The sequence below is a fragment of the Naegleria gruberi genome (assembly GCF_000004985.1).
Source record: "Naegleria gruberi genomic scaffold NAEGRscaffold_11, whole genome shotgun sequence".
Lineage (NCBI taxonomy): Eukaryota > Heterolobosea > Eutetramitea > Acrasida > Naegleriidae > Naegleria > Naegleria gruberi.
Genome location: NW_003163316.1, coordinates 347,970 through 367,625, shown reverse-complemented (window position 1 = coordinate 367,625; position 19,656 = coordinate 347,970). Strand labels below are relative to the sequence as shown.

The window sequence follows — 19,656 nt, the reverse complement described above, 5'->3', positions numbered from 1 at the left end:
CAACGCAACACTGAATCCCTTAAGTGCGCTCATAACAGACAAATGATAATAATAATTTAATATTAAAAAAATGCACCGATTGCCAAGAATCATTCTCAACAGAACAACAAGTACATTGTCCACACTCAACAAGAGTGGCGTATGTCTCTTCCAAAATTTGAGCCCATCATCTTCAAATAATAGTTTATTGAGAAGAATGTCAACCTGTTCCAAAATTCCAGACAAGGAATGCCCAAGATCAACCCAACCATTATCATCAAATAGCCTTCATCATCCATGTTGGAATTGCTCCGAAGAATTGTCTTGTAATGACTTGTTTTGTGCTCACTGTAACAAAATACAACCACCATCATGTAATAACAACTCAAAGGTAATATCAACATCTGGCGAGGACATCTCCATAGATTATTTTACATTGATGGATATGCCAAAGGAATTTTCAATCAACCCTAAAGTATTACATGAAAAATTCAAGGAATTACAACGAGTATTGCACCCTGATAAATTTGCAATGAAATCAGAAGTGGAAAAGAAAATTTCAATAATGCAATCGGCTATTGTTAACACAGCCTATCAAACTCTTAAAAATACTAAATCTAGGGCAGAATATTTATTGAAAGTTAAAGAAATTGATTTACTGGGACCTTGTAATTACAAATCAGTCAATGATGTTCAATTACCTCCTGAATTTTTAATGGAAATTATGGAAGTGAATGAATATATTAATGAAATTGATTCAGATAGAGATCAATTGACAGATTATCATATGGATTTCAATGAAAAAAAGAGGCTCATTGTAAAATCAATTGATGAAGCATTCAAAAAGGATGATTTGGATAATGTTCGTATCAATATTGCAGAATTGAACTATATTGAACGAACTCTTCAACTTGTAGATAACAAACTTCATCTCTTAGATTTGAAAGAACACAGACATTTTGCCAATGAACCTTGCGCAGATTGTGAACATAACAAGTAGAATTCTCACCCACCCAATTAACTTCACCACTCTTTGATTTGTGTTTCCCCCTGACAACTCATGATTGTGTTAAAAACAAAATCTAATTAATTTTAAATTCATTAAAAATTTGAACAAAAAAATGGTTAAAAATCTTCTTGTTAATCTTGACTGTGCCTATTCTCGGGATTTATTGTTACGTGTTTTGAGAGATCCGGAAAGTACTTATCACAATCTCTACAATATCTATACACGTGACGATGTTGTCAATTATCATAAAAGTACAAACCCAGAAGAGGAATTTAATTATGAAGAAAGTGTTGCTAAATTCATCAAGGAAAAGAATATTGAAATTCAATGGGATGAATATGAAAACGTTCCTTGGGATACTGTCATGTCTCAAATAGAAAATCCACTCCGTTGCAATTATTATTGTATTAGAAAAGGTCTTATTAGAAAAGCTCAATTTGGTAGTATTTTGAATAGATATGTCACCAAAAAGTTGAGTAAGAATGAAAAAACCCACCTCAAGAAGGCCATCCCAGAGACACATATTTATGAATTGGATGATGTCGAATATTTTGACGAGAGCTTGTATGATATTTATGAAGTAGTTCAATCATTGGAAAATAATGAAAAAATTGAACAAGAAGGTGATAGAAATGGAATTGCTACATGGATTTTAAAACCATCTCTCACCAACAAGGGTGCTGAAATTTTCATTTTCAATTCTCTTGAACAATTGCAAAACTACTTCACAACTAACTTTGAACAACAAGAAGATAATGATGATGAAGATGAAGAAAGCAACGTTCTCGATCTTAGACAATTGAGAGAGTGGGTCATTCAGAAATATGTTGATAGACCACTTTTGCTCTGTGGTGGAAGAAAATTCCACATGAGAGTTTATGTCTTGGCTGTTGGTGCTCTTAAGGTTTATGTGTACGATCAAATTTTGGCTCTTTTTGCTTTGAGACCATTCAAAAAGGAAAATATTTCAGATACCTTCTCACATATTACCAATACATGTGTTCAAGTGAAAGAATCTGATTTCAAAGAAAGTGAATCTGTTAAATTATTCTGGAATCTTGCAAATGAAGATTCAACAATCTCAACATCTCAATTGGAACATATTTTCCAACAAGTCAAGGATGTAACAGGTGAAATGTTTGATGCTGTTTCAGGAGAATTGGCATTTATGCCACTTCCACATTGTTTTGAATTGTTTGGTTTGGATTTCCTTGTTGATGAAGATCTTCAAGTTTATTTATTGGAAGTCAATGCTGGTCCTGATTTTAAACAAACAGGAAAAGAATTGGATTCTGTCATTTACAATTTATTCAACCAAACAGCCAATTTAGTTTTAGATGGTGGAAACAAAATTGAAACCAACAATGGTCGCGGAACTTTACATCAAGTGCTTGACAAGACTACCTTTAGAGGTTTCTAATAAACTTTACATATGCCTTAATATATTACCTTGCATTTTGTGCTGGATATTAATAATTTTCAATCAATTAAAAAAAATGATTAAAAACACCTCTCGTCTCCTCATCAATAATGGTAGAAGAAATTTGAGAGCAAGCACTAATCTCTTCGGAAATAAAACTCCAACACCCCTATCATCTATAATTAATTCAAAATTTAATAGTAGTAATAATAGTAACATTGAATATTGTTCTTCTAGAAATTTTACCACTAGTAGAATAGTAAAATCGGAGGAAGGTAAAATTACAAATGTTTCTGATTTGATACCAGAATGGTTTAAAACAGCCTTTCCACACGACCAAGTCGAGAAAAAGTTGGGAAATTTCGATGTCAAATTTTATGATAAACCATTCATTAAAACATTCCCTGATGTTGTTGAAGGATTGAAAGGACAAGCTGTCTCTGCCGACAAGACAATGTTCCACCTTCGTCCAGATATGATTTCCGATGCTGATTTGAGTAAACTTTGCTATGTTCCAAGAGGAAAGTCAAAGGATTATATTTGTGTTGGTGAAGCTTACTACTTCCCATTGTACAGAGATTTGCCTGTCCACTATACTCCATCATCTCCAAGTTTGTTGTATATTGAAGTTCCAGACAAGTCTGGTAAGGAAAGTCAACCAAAAATTCTCTATCAAATAGCACCATTTGTTCCTCCAATGTTTTGGATCCCATTGAAACCTTCCATTGACTCTTTGAATAGACTCTTTGAAGAAATTATGGAAATTGAAAGTAGTAATGTTTCTAGACATTTGGATTATCAAGAAGATTTACTTGCTAAAATTGGTTTTAATGTGGAGAAATTGAAAGAAATGGATCCAACAGCCAAGACAACTGAAAAGGAATATAATGATTTACATGCCAAATTCTTGGACTATATCAATAAGACTTTGGATCCAAACAAGTTGGAATTTAAGGAAAGAGTTTTACAGGAATACCCAAATACTGTTTCTCTCTTTTTGGGTAATGTATCTGCCCTTGAAGACTTGGAACAAACATTTATGAATAGTCCATTTGTTTTCAATACTCCTATTGTTTTAGGTAGTGGCAATAGATTTTTAGCCAGTGAGAGTATCCAAAGAAGCATGTTCCACACAGTCTTTTCCAGATCCTTGATTATTATTGAAGCTCGTTATGATTTACACGTTGATTTTGGTAGCAATTCTGCCGATAGACTAATTCCAATCTTTGCCAGAATTCACTATCCAACCAATCAAAGACTTTCCAAACCATGCACAGACAGAATGAACAAAGTATTTGATTGCCACTTCCCATCAGATATGCCAATTGATGTTTGCCTTGCTCTGTTCGGACAAAAGAATACCAATGCTGAATCTATTGCTGCTGAATTGATGAGAATTGTTAAGGAAGACGAAGAATTAATCAAGTCAGGTGCTTTGGATCAAGAAGATTTGAATAGTTTATTCAATCCTTCAATTCCAATTGCTCACTTGTCTGTATTGCAGTATGACAAGTGGCCATCTGAAATTTTTGAAAAATTCAAAAACCATCCTCTTCCAATTGTAAGAATTGCATGTGTTAAGGGATGCGTAGAATTCTTAATGTTAGAGAAACTGAAAGAAATGCAACAAGTTGAACAACATCATGAAGTTCTCCAATACATTAATGAATCAATTGCTCGTCTCGAAAAGAAGATTGAACTTTTAAAGATGAAGAAACAATACGAAGACGAAGAAATTGAATTAAAGAAGAAACAACAAGAAAAGGAAGAACAAGCAATTCTCGATCAAGTTGAAAAAGACATGAAATAAAACAACATTACAGCTCAACAAAACGACGCTCAATTTTTGATTGGATTCGGACATTGCTCAACATATTATCAAGCATTCTTTCATACTCCTCTGAAATGAGCGCAATAAGAGGACTTGAAAATGTTCAACCAAGAGCAAGTAAGAAGTAAAAGAGAACCAAGACATCAACACCCAAAACCAATTCAAAAAAAATGTTCCGTTACGTATTGAAATCCACAAATCCTGTTTTGAGAAATATCCAATTTGCCAACAACTCTCGTGTATTTTTCTCTTCTAGTTTGCAACAATTAAGTATTGGATATAAGAATCCAAATGCCGAGTATGTTTTCTTGAAGTTAATTCCGAAACAATTCACACAATAATCAAATTTTTAATTGGTGATGACAACATTTAATAGAACTGTCAATATTAGTTTTGTGGATCCAAAGAATAATTTATCAAAGAGTGTGAAGGCTCCAATCGGAGAAAATATTTTGGCTGTTGCCCATGCTAATGATATTGATTTGGAAGGTGCTTGTGAAGCTTCTCTTGCTTGCAGTACTTGTCATGTTTACATTCAAGATGAATTTTTTGAAAAGATGCCAGAACCTGAAGAAGAGGAAGAAGATATGTTGGATTTGGCTTATGGATTGGCTCACAATTCTCGTTTAGGATGTCAAGTCATTGTTTCCAAAGATATGGAAGGAATGACTGTCACTCTACCAAGAGCTACTCGTAATATGCAAGTTGACAAGAAATAAACTCAAATTTTGAAATTTAAATCTTTATTCACCAAAAGTTAAAAAACACCATTCTAGTGTGGAATTCCTTAAAAAACTATTTAATTATCCACTTATTTCTTTCCAACAAAGTCAACCTTCTTGGCATTGGAGTAAAGCTTGTCATGTTCGAGTTGTCTTTCAATTTCTTCAGGAGAAAGAACAGTGTCTGGCTTGAACAAGTTACGATCAACGCTGTATGTATAAACTTGCTTGTTTTCTCTTTCATCAAAAGCGTATGAAATCTTACTTTCCATACCCATACCATAGAAAGGACCAACAGGTTGTCCAGGCATTAACTTGTACTTGCCCTTTTGAGCATCCTCTATAATTTCTTGTCTGTATACGATGGTATCAAGATATTCTGGATTCCAACCTTGTCCTCTACGGAAATCTTGTTGATAATATTTAATGTGGAAATCCTTGATGAAAGCTTGACGTGGGATGTTAACGTCAGGTTGAGAACTAGATATTTCCAATTATATTGTTGTTGTTATAATAATATTTAAATAATAATATTCATTGATGATGTGATTAAATATTAATTTTCATTCATACGATGACAACAGATGATGAAATAATGGCACGGAATGTTATTATTCTGCTCTGCAACTTAAAAAACTTACGATGGAGCTGGTGTACGATAGGAATCTTGATGTTCTGGGAGATAGTGTCTAAATTCAGGATCAACGCCCCACCATCTTTCAAGTCTTTGGGTAAGTTGTTTGCCCCACTTTGATAACGTGCTGGTAGACTTTGGCATTATTTTAATATTTTTTCCAATTTATTTTTATTATTTTTTCTAATCATTCAAATAACATTCTCCCAAATAACATTACAGTAGTTACATAATTTTGTTAGTAAAAGGTAGAATTGATATCGAAAGTATTAAAATACATTAATAATTAAGACAAGAAAATGAAAGGGAAAAGAACAATGCAAATGTGATACGTCATCAAATACTTAAAAAAATGAGCATTCAACAACAAGCCTTGCTTGTAGAGGCTGTCGGGAAGGCTTCAAAACTTCTACCACCATCAACAATATCAAATCAACAAGCCTCCGATCGTAGGAAGAGTCCTCACAAAGTAGTGGATCCATTCTCTGATTATCAAGATAATTCCGAATTAATTGATGAAGATGCTAATCAAGAATATGAAAAATTGGCAAAACAATTGAATAATGCTGTGGTGTTTATGGACAGTGTGAGTGCTGAATGCTTTTCGTGGAATCAGTTCGGAGAGGATCAATCACTCACATCTAATCATTTGTTAAAGCTTGGAGTTTTGACAATATTGGATCTAACATCGGATCAAGATTGGCCATCAATTGATAAACTTAAGGATTTGAAAGAAATGAATTTGAGTTGGAACAATTATGTATCGAATAATGACAATACAGAAAATTCAACAAATAATCTAAATATTAAGGAATCAATTGATAGCGAGGAAGAAGATGATGAATTTGAAAAATTCTACAGTGACGAAGAGGATGAAGCACCAACTGTAAATACTAAAAAGTCAACAGCACCAGAGAGCTCTGAAAAAATTGAACATTTCATTGTTCAATCAGATATGATTACCCCTCAAATGCAAGACACACCTAATGTACAAAAAGCAGTCTTTTTTGTTTGCCATTTGACAAAAACATTGGAGCAAGCTGTTAGAAAGAGTGTGGAAAAGTACAAATTCACCCATATTTATTTCTACTGCCCATTTAGTGAGGGATTTTGTGAGTATTATCAGTCTAAGGTTTTGGAAGGTATTGAATTGGATGAGAATTATGTTCCTTCTGTCGGCTATTTCAAAGAATATTTAACCTATTCAGATCTCATTGAAAAATGTAGACTGATAATATTTGAAACTCAATATAACCTTCACAAAAAGGAAAATTCCTCTAAAAAATTTGAAAATGAAATTAACAACTCAATGTAAGTAATTGAAAATACTAACAATTCCAACCAATTCAAAGTCATGTAGAGGTCAATCATTACTCATTCAACATTTCAGCAATCATGCCAAACATTTTTGTTACTCCAACATGTCATGGTGTATTTCCAATTTTAAGTCTTGCACAAAGGTCTCCAGCAGTATCGTCTCCAATCAAATCATCCAGCTTACTATCTGGATTTACTATTGGAAGCCCTCAGAAAGAAAAGAAATCAGAGGTTTTAATGGCCTTTGATGAATTGCCAACACCCTTCCAACTTCAATTCAAAATGCTGGCAGCAACCTTGAGAGATTTATTGAAGAATATGAGAATGAGTGTTGACGTATACTCTCTGGGTCAATCTTCCAATCTCATTGCTCAAGATCTTCAAAATTTGATTAGGGAGGAATCTTTCCGTACTACTAATTCTTGTACTTTGGTTCTTGTTGATAGATCACTTGATTTAGTATCTCCAATGGTACATTCGGAAAGTATATTAGATAAGGTTCTGAATACTACAGAAAGAAAAACAGGTCTATCCACAAATGTAAGATTTGATGGAATGACTTTAAACTCATCTTCATCTGAATTAAGAAAATGTAAGTGCTTTTGAATTCTTATTAATGAAATTTCGTAAATTAGTAAACATGTCTGGTCTACTCCACCATGGAAATGAAAAGATTATCAACCTTATGAACTCAATAATTGAAAAGAAGAATTCGGAATCTATCGGAGAGATGAAAGTAGTTTTAGACAAGTTACAAAACTTGACCACAAAGAAAGGTGAGCTCTCCTTCGAAAAAACCACACAAAGTTTGAAAAATTTATTGAAAGACCTGGCATTATCAACACTGTCAGATAATTGTGACGTTATACAATTTTTATCCACAATTATTCATGCCTTAGAACTCACACAAAGTAATACAAAGAGGGCAGAGTTAGCTAGTGCTGAAAAATTGATTCTCTACGAGTGCGACAATAACCAAGATGAGTTATTGACCTATATTATTAATATTTTAAAGAAGGATGGTTCCAAATTCTCATTACAGGATGTATTACGTTTAGTCGTGATGATATATTCTGTGGTAACACCTGATTGTTCCTTCAAAATGGAAAGAGACCTCAAAAAATTGCTCGCTAAACATATTGTCGATAATTACAAACAATCCTCATGCATATCATTTATTGAAAGTATTCTCTCTGATGAAACATTGGATCAATTGCAAAATCCAACAGAGGAAGAGGAGGCATCACCTGTTGAAGAGGAGGAGGAAGAGGAGGCAGATTGGGACAATTGGAATGAAGATTTTGATGACGACAAACCAAAAAAGAAATTCGACATTAAGGAAAATATCCAAAATCTTGTAGAGGAAGATTTATCCATAATTTTCAAATGTTTGAATGCAGTCAAAAGACAACGTCAATACTTCCAAATACTCAACAAATTGGCTGCTAATGATCATGTATTTATATTCGAAAATGAGAGTGGTAACTTGGGAAATACTGAAACACCTTTCAGGTCTCTGTGCAAACAATTGGCCTATGTATTAGGTGAAACTGAACCATGCCCAGATCTTGTACATAATGCCTCACTTTTGAGCACTATTTCCAACACATTCGGATTCATGTTCCAATCCAAATCGAAGCCAATTAAGAATGAATCTTCCACTATGATACTTTTCATTGTTGGTGGCATTACCTTTGGAGAAATTACCGACATTAAACAAATGATCAATAACAACCTCAGAGAAAAAGGGCAACACTCACCATACTTTGGTAAGAAGATTATTCTCGGTTCCACTTGCATTACCTCTGCAGAAATTATTCTCAACCATCTCTTCTCTCATTAGAAATTTTGAACAATAAATTTATGCTAAAATTTGAAAAACAATGTTTATTAAACAACAATAGAATTGGTTCCTTAGAATCCATCAAAGTCAACTTGTTGAAGCTCCACACAATTCACAACAAGCAAAAAAACAATCAAAAACTTGAAGATAAAAAAAAATGAAAAAGCAAATCATTTCCCTCCTCTCAAGAAATAACAACATAACCCTCCTCTCCGGAGCAACAACAAGTAGTGTATCGTGTTGTTTCTCATCGACACGTTCAATGAATGGAAGACCAAAAAAGAATCCAGCTGACATTACTACAGTACCAACTATTAATAATGAACAACAATTAAAGAAATCAAAGACTTCTATCACTTCGGAAGATGGTAATACTGTTGTTGTGGATAGAACAATTTCTCTCGAAAAACAAAATGAAATTCTTATTCAATCTATGGATAAACTTTCTAAAAAGTATGAAAAGATGGAAAAGGCTCTTGCTGCTCAACAAGAATTATTGGGAATGATGTCCACAACCTTGCATGTAAGTTGTCATCATCAAACATTTATTAATCTTTTTTGATATATTAATGAATCATTGTTATATGAAACATGATAGGTTATTGGAGAACAACAAGTACAAAACAGAGTTTTACAATTATTGAGACTTTACAAAATTATTCCAGCACAAAATTCAGCAAATGCACCAAGTCCATTCATTAGAGTCAATACTAAAGACAAATTGGAATCACTTGTAACAAGTTTTGTCAATCCACAACATTTGCCAACAGCAATTCAAAGCGTCAAAAAGTAAGTTTTCAAACCCAAAAACATTCAGTGTTTTAACAAAACCTTAAATAGATCTATTCCTCATCAATTATTTGTTAGTGGAATTGATGGATCTTTACAATCATATCTTGATATTACAAATCCTAATTGGGTTCATCATCAATCTGGAGGATCAATGCAAAAATTAGTTAGTGGTGATGTTTGTATGGTAGGAACATTGGAGAATATTACTTTTGCAATTCATCGTGCTCTTCGTTATCCAGTAATGGTCAGAAGATTCACATCTAGAGTGAATAATTTGTTATTCCAACACGCAGATCCAAATCTTTCAATTACACAAGGTATGGAAAAGACAACCTTATTCGTTGTTGTTGGTACACCAAAATCATTCTTTGAGGAAACACTTCCAATTAATTTCTTTAATAGAATTTTAACAGAAAAAGATTTTGATGATTTGGAACAATATATTTTGGATTCATTTGATGGAACTGTTGTCATTCCAGATGATTCTGAATTACAAGGACTTATTTTGGATAGTGATCCAGTTAAAGATCCATTGGGTGTTTGGAAATTATTGTTGAGTGTTGAATATAATGGTCAAAGAATTTTATCAAAGAAGAGATTGGAAGAATTGAGACAAGATGTTGATGGTGATATTTCTGTAAAGATTCTTTTACTTTCCTTAATCAAACTTATCAGAATCCATAACTTTGATTTGTTTTTGGGAAGTGTTGTTAATCCACTCAATTAAAATTTTAGGTGGTTTTATAGTCCAAGTAATTGTTTCTTTTTAGCAACAAATTCTTCTTCAGTGAGAATTCCTTTTTCTTTTAAGGCTGCCAATTTTTCAATTTGAGTAAGTGCATCTTCTGTATTATTGCTTGTTGATTTGTTTGGAGTGCTTACAGAGGCAGTCTTCTTTTCAACAATAACTGGAGGAGAAGAGGTAACAACCATTGGAGAAGATGATGAGGTGGATGATGATGTAGATTTTGGTGGTGTTGATGGTTGTTCTGTACCATGAGTTTTCTTTACAAGTGAATTCAAAGCATTCTTCTTTATAACATTTGGATGGAGAACCTTTTCTTCAGTTTCTACAACAATATCCAAACCTTTTGATTTGTTAGTTTGAGATGTAGTGAGTGGTTTCTTCTTAAATTGTTGATCCATATATTCCTTTGCTAATTTTTCTTGATTGATGAGTGAAATATCACCCTTCAAAATAACTTCATCCATGAATGCAAAACTAATTGAACTCCAACCAGTTTTTTCATCAAATGTTACTGGATCTTCAGTTTCGACTAGTTTCCGATATTATTAAATAAATGCAAGAAGAATAGACTTTCAACCTACCCCAAATAACATTTCTCAAATTCCATTCTTTACAAATGTCACGAAGAGGGATTCTACCTTTCTTTGTTTTTACACCTTCCTTTCTTTTTAATTCTTGTGTTTTGTTAAACTTATTAACAAGAATAACCTTTACGCCTTCTGGCAAATCAACATCGTCCATTTTTTTATTCTTTTTTCCACCCAAGGACAGGTGAAAAGTTTTTAATGAAACGTCAATCAACAACAACTTTACAATGTTGATGCATACAGTTTAATGTTCATTGCTTCTGAACCTTAGAAAGCTAATTTAATGATATGTATAGCAAAAACACAATAACAAGTCACTCTTTACAATAAAACTCGTTCAATAATTTATAGTTGTGGAAGAACATCACTTTTTGGTAATTCAACTGTACCAGTTGAAAGCATGTAGTTTGCAATACATTCACAAACTATGAAAAAAAAGTCAACTTTCAAGATCTTTTGTTTTGCTATTGCCAAAGGAACACCCCAAACTTCCATTGGATTTAGTTCTGTTGCAGCTCTGTAACCAGCGTACAAGAGTGCTCTGTAAAATTCGTCATCAGTTGTTGTAACACATTTTGGATCCATTTCCTTAATTATCGATGAAAGAATTGGATTAATTTCTGCACGAAGGGTATTGAGAACATGAAGACATCTAATTCTAGATACGAAATGTGGCACAGCGCCATCATCACCAGCCTTTCCTTGTCCAAATTCAGGACCAACCTTTGAGTCTTCTAATCCTCTCCATACCTTGAGGTAAAAGTTTACAATATTTACATTCCAGTCCTCATTAATAAATCTACTGAATAGTTCAACTCTCCTGTCTGTTCGTCCAAATTTTTTAACAGACATTAGTAATTGTAAAGCATATTCATCCACCAACTTGTTAGTACCATAAATTTGCTTCAAGTGCTCAAAAATAAATTCAGGTACTGTGATCATCTTCTTTTCCTCATCAGATATACATGCTACAAGTTTAGATTTGTATATACCATACATAAATTTCAATAACCAAGGTAATGGCTTAATCTTTTCTCCTCTCTTTTCTCTTAGCCTGTTGAAAAGTTCAAGCATTCTCTGATTTCTTGGTTTAAGTTTGGCTCTTAATTGTTCTGCTTGATCAAGTTTTCTTAACTGGTTTGGTTCAACTTGTTTGACTTCTTCAATATCATCAAAGCTTGGGCTTTTGGTTGCAGCAAACATCGTCTCATCTGTCTGAACAAATGAACTGACAAGATTTGGTCTTGGTGATCTAGGAGATTTAAAATTTGTGGGTGGTTCGACAACTTTTGATTTGCCATTGTTATTGGTATATTTTCTTGGCGATTCTTCGTAGGGTTTGCTTTCAATAATGTGTGGAACATGGGGGTGAATCGTAGGGATTTGTTCTCTCTTAGTAGCATGATTATTATTTTGATGGGTATTATGATTCTGAGGTTCATTAATCTTTCCACCTTTCTTAATAATTTCATCTTTTTTAATTGGCTTCTTTGTACCCTTATGTGTATCTGCAACTGAGTTGTTTTTAGAGCGATCAGTCGAGTGAGAAGAAGAAGGGGTGTCAACAAAATGTTCTCTTTCTCTCATCATCATTTCTAAAGAGTCATCACTATCATTACTGTATTGAGATGTTTCATCATCAGAGTTTTCTTGTGACCCAGAATCATCTCTATTTTCTGTTCTTGTTGTAAATCCTGAATGTGTATCCTCAAGTCTGTGATCGTCATAACTAGAAAGAGAAGAATGAGAAACCTGAGAATGTAGATTGGTTTCTCTTGTTTCCGCTCTTGTACTCACTGTATCAACTATGCTTGGGTTATTTTCAATTCTTTGTTTTACATTGTCATTTACAACTGTTTCATGGCGAGATGGGGTTGCTTGAGGAGTTTTCACTCTATTCACAGGCTCATTTGTTTCAAGAGTTCTTTCTGGAGGAGTGTCAGCATGATTTGTATTCGGTCTCGACGAGTTCTTTGAAGAAACTATTGGCTTCTTTTCAGTGGATTTGAGGTTTTCCTTTTTCCTTGATCTCGGCTCTTTGGTATTTTTCTTTTTGTGAGGGCTTGGTGATGCTTGGTTTGTGGAAGAATTTGGTTTGGTGGGAGTTAGCCTTTTGGGTATTGACTCAATAGAGTGTCTGATAGAAGGTTCGGAAGATGTAATAACAGCTGGTGTTGGCCAGTTTGATGCTACTGGTTCCTCTTCTTCCTTCTTTTTCTTCTTTCGTTCTTCTTCCTTCCTTCTTTCCTTTCTCAATTTCTTTGCTTCAGATTCCAGACCATTCCTAGAAATTACCTCATTCTTCACTCTTATTTCATTAGCAAGTTTGTCACTGTAAGCTCTTTCATTCTCAAGCTCTTGCTTTAATTTCCAAATTTGATCTTGCAATTTTACAACCTCCTTTTCCTTCTTAATAAGTTGTTCTTTTGTTGTAAAACTCATTTGTGTGTCATCTCTCGAGTCAAAAAATACAACTTTAATCTTCCTCTCCGAATTTTCACGTGGCACAAGTTGTACTCTTAGTATTCTCTTATTGGGATCTAAATCTGTTTGAGTTTCTGAATCTGCAAATTGTCTGACAGCAAGCATATCTTGATGCTTTTTACCAATTCGTTTGATTTCTCCAAGTCTTCCATTAATATCATAGAGCAGATTGAGAGTATTTTGAGCAAGTATTTGGGCATCAGAGTCCATGTATTGAAGTCGCTCAGAATCTATATTAGTTCTAATTTGGTGTCCATGCCCTAAATTTTCAAAATAACCACTCAAGTCAATAGTACTTGTAATAGTTTCTTTGATGTTTGTCCAAATAAGTTTCATAATTCTTCCAAAACTTTTTTCTAACTGGCTAGCAGTATTTCCAGAAACAGAGTCTGCTTCTCCATTTTGACTTCGTTGCTTGGCCATCCTCTTCTTAGGTGTTACTCCTTTTTTATCACCTCCAACTCCATCTTCGTCAAACAAATCTTCACCTCCATCATTAACAAACTCTTCCCATTTCTTCTTATTTTGAATTAAATTCATTACAACTTCGTATTGAGGAATTTGACTGATTTTTTTCTTGAATTCTTCATTTTCAGACACTATTGTTGCACTCTTTGTTAACAGCGTTTCCAATTCTTGCTTCATTTTCAATTTTTCATCACTAACCTCTTTTACTACCTTCTCGTATTGGTTTATGACTTTTTTTAACTCAGTTGACTTTTTTCTTTCTCCCTGTAATAGAGTTCTTGTAATATCAAAAAATTCCTTAAAGTATATGTGGATTCTCTGTATGATGACACCTCTCTCTACACATGTTGAAAAAACCTGTCTAGCAACCTCGAATAAACTATCCAGGTGAACAATAAATGATTTGTTGATGTTTTCAACAATCGACTTGTAGTATTCCTCATTGTTATGAATATTTTTGTCTTCTTTTCTTGCCTTTTTTAACATTGAATCAATTGCCTTGGCAAGTAAGTACACTTCAACTCTCTTTGAAGGGTTGGCAGATGGAAAAACAACCTTCTCCCAGTAATGTCCCTTCTCATTGAAATCAAATTTACCCTCCTTAACAAGTCCCTCATATATTGGTGAATTTGAAAAGATGTAAAATTCCTTTGGGATTGTAGAAGGTGGAATCATTTGGACAAGAGCATTGGCATTACTGGCAGCCTTGTCAGCCATCTCTGTTATTACTCCCAAATACGAATCATTATTAATTTCAAATGCTGATTTTAGGGCTCGTCTCAGATAAGTGTCATCAAGTTGATTTGGTTTTAGTATTGCTGGAGGCTGATGTGACTTTTTAAAAACTGAAATGTCTGTTCCTGCCATAAAATGTTTATCTGACAAGTAATCAAGTTTTTGTAGGGTTTCTTGGGAAAGTTCTGGATTAACCACAATACCACTATTTACAAGATCCTTTGCTGTTTGAACATCAATGAGTGACAAAACTTTTTCTTGGGGTTCAGAATTTTCAATATTGTCTGGTTTCTTTGGCTTACTACTCCTCAATATGGAATCTCGTTTCTTGGAAGGGATTTGTGGAATTCTCACAGAAGGACTGGATGCTCGGGTTGGAGATTTTTGGTTAATTTTCGATGAATCGATTGTAGTTCCATCAAGAATAAGAGTGTGGGGTTGTTGCTGAACATTTGAATTTACATTTCCGACTGAGGCAGGAGAATTCATTGGAGGATTATTTGTTATGACTGAAAGAGATTCTATGGAAGAAAAGGTAGATGATTTGGGTAGTCTGGTTTGCTTATTTAAATCGTCCACAACAATTACATTTTTAGGTGGTGTAAATTCAACTTGTTGAAGAGATGATATTGCAGCACGATTTTCTTGAATTTCATTATTAGATTGAGGAACAGCTCCAACAACAGGCCCAGATTCCCAGGCCTGAGGTCTGTCATTCAATCCAGATTGAGCAGCAATTTCCCTTGACTTGTATAATGAAGGTCCTTCATCGATATATTGTATAGATGATTTGATTGTTGAATGGTGTGTTGATGAAGAGGCTGTTGATTTTCTTACATCCTTAGTGTTTGAGGATGACTCGTTCAAACTTCTTGATGTTTGTCTTGGACTCGGGGAAGGAAAAGGTTCCGATATATTATGTGTTACTACTGTCCTTCCTCCTCTCATTATGTTGTTGATTAAAAAGATGATGATGTATTTTAAAAAATTAGAGGACCTATTGATCCTCTACTCTACAAACAACAAAAGGTTGAATAATATATAATACTATGTCGTAGTCAAACACAATGGGCGGTTTGTCCTCAAAGTCTCTTAATCAAATGCGCGGTATTTTTTTTAAGGTCTGTAGAGAAGTTTCTTCCATCACCATTAGTCAGTTGAGGCGGTTTGACAAAAGGAACAAACTAACTTTTTTCTTATGAAGTTTACAGTTTCGATTATTAATTTTTCCATATCTATACAGCTGAAATAAAATGAATAATTTATGGAATTGATCTTACTCTTCAATATTTGTGAAATAATATTATCCAAGAGGACTGCCACCTGGTCTCCTATCAAGAACATTTCTAATTTCCAAAAAGACAACTGGTGATTTTTCTGGAACCAAATCTTTAACATTGACTGGCTCAAGTGAAATGCAAGCACAACATACATCTCTTCCTTCTTGATTCAAAACATTGAAGGTACTGACAGCACTCACTGAATTCATTTCCTCAATAACAACACCATTCTTTCTGAAATATTCATGTACTTCCTGTGGTAATCTAACAATTGACTTACCAGTTCCAACAAGAAGTAAGGTAGGTGTTGGATTTAAATGTTCAGCCAATTTTAAACTTTCAATTGTAATTTGACTTGGATCCGAGATATCCCAAACAAAAACTTGTTTCTTTGTTGCGAATATACTTCCGAAAATTCTGGTATTTCCAACAAAGAAAGATCGTTGACCATATCCTGAAATAAAAGTCACAGAACTTTGCGATGTAGTAATTAATTATTATAATTATTATTATATTTTCAACACATACGAATCATATTGCATGACGTTATATTGTTCCAATGGTGCAGCTAAAGGTGATTGTCCTGGCTGTTTTTCATAATCATCTTCTTCATTTTGATTAAAATTAAATGTTGCATAATTTCTCATGAGGGAAGAAGAACAAGCCACACAACAATTCAATGAAGCAGCTTTCCGACTTGCAATTCCGATTCTATTTAATTTTTGAAGTGGACTGGTTGATGATTTAATTATTTTTAACATTTTTTTTAATTGATTTTTTAAAATTGAGTTATCAAGCAGGTTAATTGAATAATTGAGATTAATTTTGAATTTACAGCTCCGTCTTTGCTCTTTGATAATTTTCCTTCTTGAGGTCAGCAAAAGCTTCACTACGTTCTTCAATCTTACTCTTTGATCGAGCAATTAAAAATCCAACAAAGAAGAAGGCAACACTAAAAACAAGAACGGTCCACAAGAATAGGATACTCTTTGAAAGACCAGCATTACCTCCTAAATAATCAGCAAATGCACCCATAGCAGAAGGTGAAGGGAAATCACCAATAGCGTGAATGACAAAGATCTGAATACTCATACTGTAATTTCTCAAGTTTGGAGAAACAACTGACAAGAAGGAAACATTTACAGGACTGGTAATGCAGAAAATGAAGAATTCAGCAATAACCAATAAGGAAAAATAGAGTGGAATATTAGATGTACTAAATGCTCCATAACCAAATGGAATAGCAAGGAAAATGAAAATAGCACATAGCATTAATCCTCTAGCACTTCCAGCCATTCCCTTAGATCCACCAATCTTATCCAAAACTATACCTCCAACCATAGAACCTACGATACCAGTCACAACACTGATACCAGAGAAGGCCAAACTTGCAATAGACATTCTAATGTGAAGCCCCTTTGAAACAAGAGTTGGTCCCCAGAAAGCCAATGCGCCAATCACAAATGTATACATTGTATAACCCAAAAGAGCATACACGTAGACAGAGTTTGTAAATAAATGGTAAATTGCTTGGAAAATATTATAGGTCTTGTCCTTTTCAACATCTCCAAATTGACTCATTGCATCACTTTCAGTAACAATGTTAGATTCAGATGAAGTTTGAGGAATTTGGTTATTGGAATCATTATTTTCAAGAAGAGAATTGTTTTCATTGACTAATCTTTCTCTGTCTTCCTTTTCCATTCTATCTTTTCTGTATTGATCAGATGGAGGAACCATCAAGATCAATAAAGCAAGAGGAATAATCAAAATACCTTCTCCCATAAAAACGAGTGACCAATCCAAATAATCAGCTACAACACCACTTACACCATACCCAATAGCAACACCAACAGGCATGGCAAGATAGAAGAAGGACATGTACATTGTTCTACTTTTGGCAGGAGCAACATCATCCAATAAGGTTGGTGCAACAGGAGCATAGGCAGCTTCACCAACACCAACCAAGCAACGACAAACAGCCAACAAGTAGAAACCAGTCTTTGATGTTACAACACTAGTAAATCCACACAATATTGTTAATACAGACCAAATAACCAATCCGACAAAAATAACAATCTATTTCAATATTCCACAAGTAATTTAAAGTGAATGTCATTTCCAATTATTATTATTATTATGTATTTAACAGAAATATATGTCATTCCGATGAATAATTCATGTGATGATAATTACCTTCATTGGAATTTTAGAGGCTAACTGAGCAAAAATTGGTCCAAAAATCATATATCCAACCATAAAAGCTGATCCGAGTGCTCCTTGTTCAGTTTGTGATAAATCCCACTTTGCTTCCAAAGCACGTAAAATACCCTATATATTATTTTCATAATCATCATCCACTTTTTAATTTAAATAGATCAACTTGAAACCTACAGAAACAACACCTCTATCAAAATAAATAAATAAATTCACAATGAACAAATACACAAGCAGAACCTTGGGACCAAATATCATCCGTCCGAACTGGTTGTATTTGTCAGCAACCTTCCTAGCGACCACTCCGATCTGAAGACAAGTGGAACGTAGAGTCATTTTTTCCTTCTTTTTATTTTTGAAAAGAAAGGAGATTTAGAGGAGTCAACTCCTGTTATCAGACTCACTCTGGATTATTTTCAATGAAAGTAAAAAAAATGAACCTCACCCCATAAGAATATTGAAACTAACACAAATGGTGTATTGAAGAATTTACTAAATATAATAATTTGTTTTTGAATTGTTCATTGAAAGCCACTGAGAAAAGGTGAATCAATTTATGTTGAAGAGAGTACCAGACAAGCAAAAACCCATAAAATTTTGTAACCTCTTTGAATGGCGCCCAATTTTTTCTGGCTGATTCTTGAATTTTTTTTTTCAAACAACAGAGAGAAAAAATGCCTTCACACCACTTTGACGATGAATGCCATCACGGAATAACATCAACATGTAACGGTGTTGGTCAAAGAGGCTCTCGAACAAAAGCCTCTTCAAACTTTTTAGGAAAAAGAAGCCTACAAAAAAATGATGATCTAGAAACTGGTATGGAAGAATATGATGAAATGATGTATGATCAATCATACGAAGATCAATCTTGTTCATCATCGGATGATGATACGGATTTGTATTCATCAAAACCTAGTAAGAAATTAAAGCAAGTTCATGCAGTTTGTATATCGATTGGAAGTAGTAATCAATCAAGTTCTTCTTCATCATCCGTAACGTGTTCATTCCCATTTTACACTTGTCACAACAACACAGGTTCTAATAATTTCATTTCTAATACTCCACTTTTTAATCCTTCAATAATAACATCACCTATGAATGCCATCCAACCATCAACTTCCTCCAATTCCCCACCTTTTGTTAATATCAGAACATTAACTGGACAATCCATGCGTGTATATAATTTTAATAATTTAACTTTACATCACTTAAAAACTGCAGTGAGAGATATGTTGCAAATACCTTACGAAAAACAACGTTTTGTTTACAAAGGAAAGATCATAAATGATGATAATATGGAATGCAATTTGAGTCAATTTGGATTTCAATCATCAGACTCATTGTTCGTAGTTTTGGACTTTTTCCATAATAGAAAAGTTATGGATTCAACTCCAAGATATAACGATACTGTAATACTACCAGATTATTACTATCATGGTGATAGTCAGAACATAACGATAATACCAAATCAGGAAATTGATGCGATAGATGAATCAGAAGATTAATAAATTAACTTATTGTAAATATCAATAACATTTTGCTGATTAAATCATGTATTGAAATGTTTTGGAATGCAGTTGACTAATC

General features: G+C 33.7%; 10 protein-coding genes across 10 annotated transcripts; 7 read left to right on the top strand and 3 right to left on the bottom strand.

Moving 5' to 3' along the window:
* Positions 1–70: 70 nt before the first annotated feature.
* On the top strand, positions 71–979 carry NAEGRDRAFT_64774 (uncharacterized protein; the record flags this gene model as incomplete). Its single annotated transcript, XM_002680064.1, has 1 exon — positions 71–979. One exon carries the CDS (start codon positions 71–73, stop codon positions 977–979), a length of 909 nt encoding a protein of 302 aa, XP_002680110.1.
* Positions 980–1,100: 121 nt separating this feature from the next.
* On the top strand, positions 1,101–2,430 carry NAEGRDRAFT_78886 (tubulin tyrosine ligase; the record flags this gene model as incomplete). Its single annotated transcript, XM_002680063.1, has 1 exon — positions 1,101–2,430. The coding sequence occupies one exon, from the start codon at positions 1,101–1,103 to the stop codon at positions 2,406–2,408; it is 1,308 nt and encodes a 435-aa protein (XP_002680109.1). The 3' UTR covers positions 2,409–2,430.
* A 453-nt stretch (positions 2,431–2,883) lies between these two features.
* NAEGRDRAFT_31673 (uncharacterized protein) lies at positions 2,884–4,218 on the top strand (the record flags this gene model as incomplete). The annotated part of the gene is made up of 1 exon (XM_002680062.1): positions 2,884–4,218. The coding sequence occupies one exon, from the start codon at positions 2,884–2,886 to the stop codon at positions 4,216–4,218; it is 1,335 nt and encodes a 444-aa protein (XP_002680108.1).
* Positions 4,219–4,598: 380 nt separating this feature from the next.
* Positions 4,599–4,958, top strand: NAEGRDRAFT_31742 (ferredoxin; the record flags this gene model as incomplete). Its single annotated transcript, XM_002680061.1, has 1 exon — positions 4,599–4,958. The coding sequence occupies one exon, from the start codon at positions 4,599–4,601 to the stop codon at positions 4,956–4,958; it is 360 nt and encodes a 119-aa protein (XP_002680107.1).
* Positions 4,959–4,965: 7 nt separating this feature from the next.
* On the bottom strand, positions 4,966–5,739 carry NAEGRDRAFT_78885 (uncharacterized protein; the record flags this gene model as incomplete). The annotated part of the gene is made up of 2 exons (XM_002679939.1): positions 4,966–5,441; positions 5,603–5,739. The coding sequence occupies 2 exons, from the start codon at positions 5,737–5,739 to the stop codon at positions 5,051–5,053; spliced, it is 528 nt and encodes a 175-aa protein (XP_002679985.1). The 3' UTR covers positions 4,966–5,050.
* A 208-nt stretch (positions 5,740–5,947) lies between these two features.
* NAEGRDRAFT_78884 (uncharacterized protein) lies at positions 5,948–8,788 on the top strand (the record flags this gene model as incomplete). The annotated part of the gene is made up of 3 exons (XM_002680060.1): positions 5,948–6,906; positions 6,948–7,504; positions 7,548–8,788. The coding sequence occupies 3 exons, from the start codon at positions 5,948–5,950 to the stop codon at positions 8,753–8,755; spliced, it is 2,724 nt and encodes a 907-aa protein (XP_002680106.1). The 3' UTR covers positions 8,756–8,788.
* A 124-nt stretch (positions 8,789–8,912) lies between these two features.
* Positions 8,913–9,548, top strand: NAEGRDRAFT_64768 (uncharacterized protein; the record flags this gene model as incomplete). The annotated part of the gene is made up of 2 exons (XM_002680059.1): positions 8,913–9,278; positions 9,354–9,548. 2 exons carry the CDS (start codon positions 8,913–8,915, stop codon positions 9,546–9,548), a joined length of 561 nt encoding a protein of 186 aa, XP_002680105.1.
* Positions 9,549–10,288: 740 nt separating this feature from the next.
* NAEGRDRAFT_47266 (uncharacterized protein) lies at positions 10,289–15,517 on the bottom strand (the record flags this gene model as incomplete). Its single annotated transcript, XM_002679938.1, has 2 exons — positions 10,289–10,824; positions 11,272–15,517. 2 exons carry the CDS (start codon positions 15,515–15,517, stop codon positions 10,289–10,291), a joined length of 4,782 nt encoding a protein of 1,593 aa, XP_002679984.1.
* A 355-nt stretch (positions 15,518–15,872) lies between these two features.
* On the bottom strand, positions 15,873–18,406 carry NAEGRDRAFT_78883 (sugar transporter; the record flags this gene model as incomplete). Its single annotated transcript, XM_002679937.1, has 5 exons — positions 18,244–18,406; positions 18,046–18,180; positions 16,685–17,928; positions 16,378–16,560; positions 15,873–16,323 (listed from the first exon to the last, which is right to left on the bottom strand). Exons 1-5 carry the CDS (start codon positions 18,400–18,402, stop codon positions 15,873–15,875), a joined length of 2,172 nt encoding a protein of 723 aa, XP_002679983.1. The 5' UTR covers positions 18,403–18,406.
* A 334-nt stretch (positions 18,407–18,740) lies between these two features.
* Positions 18,741–19,574, top strand: NAEGRDRAFT_47264 (uncharacterized protein; the record flags this gene model as incomplete). The annotated part of the gene is made up of 1 exon (XM_002680058.1): positions 18,741–19,574. The coding sequence occupies one exon, from the start codon at positions 18,741–18,743 to the stop codon at positions 19,572–19,574; it is 834 nt and encodes a 277-aa protein (XP_002680104.1).
* Positions 19,575–19,656: the final 82 nt, after the last annotated feature.